At 35.9% G+C, this 8,162-nt stretch overlaps 1 protein-coding gene across 3 annotated transcripts in view; it reads right to left on the bottom strand.

The window, feature by feature from the left end:
• Positions 1 to 8,162, bottom strand: part of TSNAX (translin associated factor X) — a 94,696-nt gene that overhangs the window by 44,031 nt on the left and 42,503 nt on the right. For 2 of the 3 annotated variants that reach the window (XM_064276657.1, XM_064276658.1), the window contains exon 5: positions 3,682 to 3,809. In XM_064276657.1, coding sequence (XP_064132727.1) covers positions 3,682 to 3,809 — 128 coding nt within the window. Of the gene's footprint in view, positions 1 to 836; positions 1,002 to 3,681; positions 3,810 to 8,162 lie in introns of all 3 variants that reach the window. The other variant, XR_010319405.1, reaches the window with a different exon arrangement.

Genomic DNA, 8,162 nt, shown 5'->3' with positions numbered 1-8,162 from the left:
CTGGTAAAACAAAAAAAAAAACATACACACACACACACACACAAAGAAAATAGGCTGTGAAAAAGAGTGCATATGGCTGTATCACATTTACTATAAGGTACAAAATCAAAAGGAAAGCAGTCCTACTAACCTCTTCTAAATAAAACAATTTAGTTTGCTTAATGACCATCTGGAATGTTACAAGAGGGAATCAAGTCCTGGGTAGGAAGTGGAATTAGCTGACTTCAAGACATTTTTTAAGTCTAATAATGTATTATTATAAAATCAATTATATTTCCAACTCTAATGATTGTTTGACTTCTCAGAATCATGTATTCAGATGACAAATAATAAAGCACTCCACATTTGCAATCCAGTCATGTCTTCCTAAGTCAATTATGTAGTCCTTTCTTGGCCTCTTTTCTTTTCCATACTCAGCACTGACCATCCTGATTTATTACTCTCACCACATTCTCGATTCCCTTAGATGCCTAGTTTCCTACTGCACCTCACCTGTCCCTCAAAAACACAATCTTCAATCTATTTTAAAAATCTACCCTTGTTACTCCTTTATTCAGGTGGCTGAGTATCACTGAGTTAAAAAAAAACACAACTATATAGTTTGTACCACTACAGGTTATCTACCTATCCTTTTACCTTAGATGGTTTTCTCCCTCAGTCCCTTCAAACACTATTCCAACCCTTCAACTCCTACACAATCTCAAACCTCTTCACTCTCAATAGACAATCTTGCCTACTTTCACTGACCTGGTCATCTGCTAGGACATCTGGCATAATCTCTCTCAATTACCTTTACCCCTACGAAAAAGCTTATTTATATCCACATCCATCTTTACCTTCTATCCTCCAGTCTCAGATGATGAGTTGTCCCTCCTCTTGTTTGAGGTTAACTCTTCCAAATGACCTTGACCCATCTCCTCCCACCTCTTCCAGGACCTTGCTTCATAAGGTGTGTGCCCTTGGGCAAGTTATTTCATCTCTCTAAACCTCAGTTTCCTCATCTGTAAAATGGGATAACAGTACCTACCTCAGAGGTTTTTTTTTTTTTTTTTTAAGGATAAATTGAGATAACATTTACCAAGTTCTAGGCATACTGCCCAACACAAATACTCAATAAATGTTAGCTGCTATCACCATTACCATCATCGTGTCAATCTCCTATCTCCATGTCAACTTCTTCCTCTATATTGGATTCTTTCTGGAAGAGGTGATGCCTAAGTTGACACTTAAAGACTGTATGAGACTTAGCCAGGTGACACTGCAATGGTATCGAAGGACATTTTAGGCAGAGGAAACTGCAAAGGTGTGGAGGTGAATACTGTGCTGTATATTTAAGGAATTAGGTATTTCTTTTGAGTCGAGTTTAAAGTAAGAAACAGTGCAAGATAGAAAGACAGGGACAGAATGACATTTTAAGCAACTTAAAATTTACCTATAGATAATGCGCAGTCACTGAGATTCAGGCAAGGAATAACAGAGTCAAATTTAGGTTTTATTAAGATCATTTTTGTTACTCTGTATCTAATACATGAATCCTAATACTGTTGGAGTTCTTCAGAGACCATCTGGTGCAATCCCCTCATTGTAGAGAGAAAAAAATGAGGTCCCTGAAACATCTTAGGTCACATCGCTAGTTAAAAGGCAAAACTGGGTAAGTCCCCAAAGTCTGCTTCCCTTTATTCTGATGCCTTTTAAACTACATCATGACACAAAAGTACTTGCTATGTTTTGTTTCTGTTAACTATCAGAAAACTGGCATTTTTTAGAAAGGGTAAGTGGTAGTGGTGCCATGGAGGGGTTCATTTCATAGGTTATTTATAAATAACCTTTGCTTAACAAGGTAAGTTCTTTGTTTCTTAGCATTAGACAGAAGGAGTTCTGTGGTGACAATGAAAAAGCTGATTTCAAGGAAAGGAGAATGCCAAAAAATTAAGAAATTTCACCTAATAAATTGTCAAAGGAGTAAATTTTGCTTTACTTATAATGTCATTTTAGAGACCAGGGAAAAGAAAAATACTTAAAATGCAGTTTTTAAAGGTGCATGCTGAAATATTTAGGGGTGAAATATGACGTCTACCATTTACTTTAAAATGGTTTACCAAAAAATATTTAGATGACATAAATACGACAAAATGTTAACAATTGTTGAATTTACGTTATGGGCATATGGGAATTCACTGTGCTACTATTCTCTCTACTTTTCTGTATGCTTGAAATTTTTCATAAGTTTTTTAAACAAATATAATTAAATGATTTTGACAATATTCTCAGCAGGTTAGTCAGAAACAAATACCTTTCCCAATCAAATTCCCAGAATTTTCAGCACCAAGAATGTTTTGCACTAAAAAGAAAAAAAGTGTCTAAGAATATTACAGCAATGTAGTCTTAGAATAGTTTATTACCGACATGCTGAAAAACAGTGCATTTACTCTCAGTTTCTCTCAGTCTTTTCCCCTGGTATTTTCATCCCGAGTTAGAGAAAACTTGAAGGAAACTGTGGAAGAGTTACCAAAATGTACTAACTTCCCTAATGTTTTTTAAGAAGCAGGGTCAAACAGGCTTACCTTACTTCTTTCCGTAATTCAATCTTCACTAGATGAATCAAAAATATGAAGGAATTTTGCTTCTCAAATTGAATTTCCTCCTTAATAAACTCCATATAATTTGAAAAGTTGGGCAAATACATGACTTCCTTAAAGTAAGTTATATTTGTCATGCCAAATTAACAGTCTCGTTTTATAATATTAACATGCTAGTTAATATTCAAGAAAATATATTCACAGCTTCTTCCATCTCCTGCCTACCTACAATAAATCCTTGAGCGGTGTTTAAAAAAGAAATAAAAAGTAGGGAAAAATAAAAAAAAAGGAGAAAAAATGGTTTCTTTAAGTGTACTGGTATCTCTGGAGGTAACAAAGATTCAAAACATACCATCTCATTGCTTGAATGTAATTATCTTGAAACTCAACAGAAAAAAATTGAATTTTGTTTAAAAGTCAAATCGTAAAATTTCTCTTTTCTTAATTCAGAAGAGCTACATAAATTTCAGAAACAAATATTATGAACTGAATATGTGATTAACAGCTCTCACTTTTATAATAATTTTTATAATAACAACTTACTATTGAGCACTATGTGTGTCGAATGCTTTGTGCCGTCTAATTAACCTTTAAAACAATCCTTTGAGGTAGGTATGATAGAGGTGATCCCTTTAACACACTTTAAGAAACACTGGCGCAACAGGTCAGAGCACAGGCTTGAATTCAAGATACCTGGTTTCGAATCTTAGCTCTGCCACACTTGTTAGTTGTGTGGCTTTTGTTATTTAAACTCTCTAAAAGTCTGTTTCCTTCTCTATAAAATGGGGGTGAAAAATTCTTACCTCATAAGGTCAGTGAAAGATTAAATGAGATGGTGCTTAAAAAGGGCACACAGTAAAACCAAAAGCAGACTTAAACAGTAATCACTCAATAATGGTTTAGGTAAATAGCACCACTTTACCCCAATTAACTAAAATATGTAAAGAAACTATTTCCCTAGTTGGGAATCTACGAAACCACATTTTAGAAAAAACATTTCCATCTCAATCGTCTTAGCATTTTAAACCAGGAAATCTCCTGTAATCATTATATTATTATATGAGCTATATAATAAATGTGAAATATGATTTTAAATTCTTACGGTCTTATTTTCTTTCCCATTGTCTTCTGTTGTAAAAATCAATTGTTTATTAATTTCATCCATACTAATTAGTGATCGCGTTTTGATGAAGTATTGAAAAGAAACAGCTTCCACATATTCCTGCAGTCCTGAAAAACCAACCAAGAAAATAACTTGAGACCAATCACTAAATTAATAGATATGTTACAATAAAAAGCTTCAAATTTATCATCACCTAACTCAACAAGGGGCCAAGTGGCACACTGGTTAAGCGTTCAGCTGCTAACCAAAAGGTCGAAGTTTGAATCCACTGGCTGCTCCTTGGAAGCCCTATGGGGCAGTTCTACTCTGCCCTACATGGTTGCTATGAGTTGGAATTGACTCAATGGCAACAGGTTTTTGGTTTAGCTCAACAAAGAAAGTCCCTGGCTGGTGCAGGTGGTTTGCATGCAACTTCTAACATGAAGGTTGGCAGTTTGAATCTACCCACACTTGTACCGTGGAAGAAAGACCTAGAAATCTACTTCCGTAAAGATTAAAAACTCACTGCTATCAAGCTGATTCTGACTCATGGTGACCCCATGTGTTACAGAGTAGAACTTCTCCATAGGGTTTTCCTGGTTGTAATATTTACAGCAGCAGATTTCCAGGCCTTTCTCCTGCTGCACTGCTGGGGTGGGTTCAAAGCACTAACCTTTAGGTTAGTACCCCCACTAAAAAACTAAACCTGTTGCCGTCGAGTCGATCCCAACTCATAGCAACCCTACAGGACAAAGTAGAACTGCCCCACAGAGTTTCCAAGGGGCACCTGGTGGATTCAAACTGCTGACCTTTTGGTTAGCAGCCACAGTACTTAACCACGCCACTAGGGTTTCCACAGGGCAAACCGTTTGCACTACCCAGAAAAAAAAAAAATTTTTTTTTTAGCCAATAAAACCCTATGGAGCAGTTCCTGTAAAACACGGGGTTGCCATGAGTCAAATCAACTTCCCAGCAACAGGTTTGGTGTTTTGTTTTTTGGTTTAAATTCAACAGACGTTTAATGGATGCCTACTATAACGCCAGCATTAAGTCAGATACTTTGAATACAATGACCTGGGGACAGATGATGGGGATTTGTATTGAAAACAGCAAATGTTTCCATAACTGGACTTTATCTATTTCAAATATAAATGTATTCAGCTTCTTCTTTATACTTCATGAGTAATTAGTCTTGAAAATCTATACTCTTTCCCATAGAGAAATGCCAAAAGAATTTTAGAAAGGCTCTTAAAAAGAATTGAAGAATTCCAGAATTTAAGAAAAGGCTACTCCATAAATTGATAGGCTTTGATAAACAGCATTATTTTCTGCTTCCTTAAGCAGCAAAACAGAACAGTGATGCAATCAAATAAGACATAAAATTAAGGATAATTCTTAAATTTTAATAGTAAAAACCTTGAACAATGCAGATAAAAGCTCCGAACACATAATCTGTATTTTGTTTCCTCACATTTCAAAACAGATCTAAGATGAACAGTAAAAAAAATTCCTCTGTGCCTAGTAGTTTAAAAAAAAAAAAAAAAGTAATACAATTTGCACCAGATGTAAACTCTAAAATATTCATACTGAATTTAAAGTAAATTTTGATAAAGGTCAAAGCAGGGCTATAAAAATACTTTTTAAAGTGTCTTAAAAGACTATAAATTCTATATAGCCATACTCTTCAGTATTATTTTATCTTACCTTAATCTATAAGGTGATACTCAGAAGGAAAAGGTATTTCATAAAATGAATAACATTACTATCAGGTTAAGAAACTGTCTTAGTCTTTCTAAAAGCTTTATTGTAAAAATAGGAAAAAGAGAATACTTTTGATTATGGAACTTAGTAGAATTATCAGAATTTAACTTGTCTCTCTAAACTTTTAGTAAGAAAATCCTGCTACTTACACGATCTCTCATTGGCTGACACTAAAAATCAGGGTTGGTAGCAACAGTGTTGGGGAAATTGACAGCTTTGATACCATCACATGAAATGTCATTTAAGGGTCAAGCATACAAAGGGAAATGGATGACCTGGTTTTGATAGCAATAAGAGGAAACTCAACTAAATGAAAATATCCTGGCTTATTTTTTTTAATTGTGGTAAAAATATATATAACAAAACATGCTCTAACTCCACAACTAAATTCAATGCCCCTAAGCAAAAACTCTCACCCCTGGCAACTATTAATAATCTCTCATGTTTCTACATATTTGCTTATTTCATATAAGTGAGATCATACAGTATTTGTCCTTTTGCAACTGACTTATTTTTCTCTCAGCATGACATTCTCAAGGTTCATCCGTGTTGTGGCGTGCACCAGGACTTCATTTCTCTTTATGGCTGAGTAATATTCCATTGTGTGTATAAACCACATTTTGTTTATGCATTCACCCGTTGATGAACATTTCAGTTGTTTCCACCTTTGGCTACTGTGAAAAGTACTGCAATGGACATTAAGTGTACAGGTTTCTGTATGCATTCCTGCCTTCATTTCTTCTGGATATATACCTTTTTTTTTTATATACCTAGGATTGGGATTGCAGCCTCACATGATAGTCCTATGTTAAATTTTTTGAGGAAACGCCCAAACTGTTTTCCACAGCGGCTGCACCATTTTACATCACCACCAGCAATGTATGAGGGGTCTAGTTTTTCCACAATCTCCCAGCACTTTTTTTTTTTTGGATCACTGCCATTCTAACAGAAGTAAGGTGTATCTCATTGTGGGTTTGATTTGCATCTCTCAAATGGCTAATGACTTTCAAGGTCTTTTTATGCTTCTTGGCCATTTGTATATGACTGAAATGTCTTTGGTGAAATGTCTATTCAAATCTTTTGCCATTTTTTGATTGGGCTGTTTATCTTTTTTTTTTAAGTTGAAGATTTTTTAAAATATATTTTGAGTATTAGACCCTTACTGGATATATGTATGGTTCCTGAAAATTTGCTCCCAACCTGTAGACTGTCTTTTCACTTTGCTGAAGTCCTTTGATGAACAAAAGTATTCCTTTTATGAGGTCCCATTTGTCTATTGCCTTTTGCTTATCATATCTGATAATCCATTGTTAAAAACTAGACCTATATTCTCTTCTACGAATTTCATGGTTTTAATTTTCACATTTAGGTTCTTGATCCATTCCGGTTTTTGCATATGGTGTGAGGCATGGATCCTGATTCATTCTTCTGCATGTAGAAATCTAATTTTTCCAGCATCATCTTTGAAGAGACTCTTCTTTCCCCACTAAATGGACTTAGCACTCTTGTCAAAGATCAGCTGACCGTAGATGTGGATTTATTTCTGGATGCTCATCAATTCCATTTCATTAGTCATCCGTATTCTATTATTATACCTGTACCAGGCTGTTTCAATTACTGTGGCCATATGTTTTGACATCGGGAAGTGTTAGTCCTCCAACTTTATTCTTCTTCTAGGTTGCTTCAGCTATCCAGGGACCCTTGCCCTTCCATATAAATTTGAGGATTGGCTTTTCTGTTTCTGTAAAGAAGGCTGTTGGAATTTTGACGGGGATTGCATTAAATCTGAGTCTGTTTTTGGTTTTGCATTAAATTTATAGCTTGCTTTTGATAGTACTGGCATCTTAACTGTATTACGCCTTCAATCCAAGAACATGGAATGTCTTTCCATTTATTTGTTGTTGCTACCTGTTGTGTGCTGTCGATTCCAACTCATAGTGACCCTATAGAACAGAGAACTGCCCATAGGGTTTCCTAGGCTGTAATCTTTTGCGGGGGGAGGGGAGCCCTGGTGGTGCAGTGCTTAAGAGCCCAGCTGCTAACCAAAAAGGTCGACAGTTTGAATCCACCAGCCGCCTCTTGGAAACCCTATGGGGCAGTTCTACTCTGTCCTAATCTGTCCTACAGGATCGCTATGAGTCTGAATCAACTCCATGGCAATGGGTTTGGTCTTTTGGGTTTTAATCTTTGTGGGAACAGACTGCCACATCTTTCACCCATGGAGCAGCTGGGGGGTTTGAACCATGAACCTTCTGGTTAGCAGCTGACCACCTAACCACTGCACCACCAGGGCTCCTTCCCATTTATTTAGGTTTTCTTTAATTTCTTTTAGTAACACTTTATAGTTCTCTGTGCACAAGTCTTTCACCCGCCTGGTTAACCTTATTCCTAAGTACTTTATTCCTTTAGATGTTATTATAAATGGTAATGGTTCCTTAATTTCCTCTTCCACTTGCTCACTGCTGATGTGTAAGAGTCTGATTTTTTTTGTGTGTTAACCTTATACCCTACCACTTTGCTGAATTCATTTATTAGCTCTAAGAGCTTGCTTATGGATTCTTTGGGGCTTTCTATGTATACAATCACGTTGTCTGCAAAAATGGATAGTTTTACCTCCTCCTTCCCAATCTGGATACCTTTTATTTTTTCTAGCCTAACTGCTCTGGCTAGGACTTCCAGAACAATGTTGAAAAGCAGTGGTGAGAGTTAGAATCCCTGTC

Source organism: Loxodonta africana, chromosome 25, assembly GCF_030014295.1.
Source record: "Loxodonta africana isolate mLoxAfr1 chromosome 25, mLoxAfr1.hap2, whole genome shotgun sequence".
Taxonomy (NCBI): domain Eukaryota; kingdom Metazoa; phylum Chordata; class Mammalia; order Proboscidea; family Elephantidae; genus Loxodonta; species Loxodonta africana.
The sequence above is the reverse complement of the archived record's forward strand: the minus strand, read 5'-3'. Positions and strand labels throughout refer to the sequence as shown.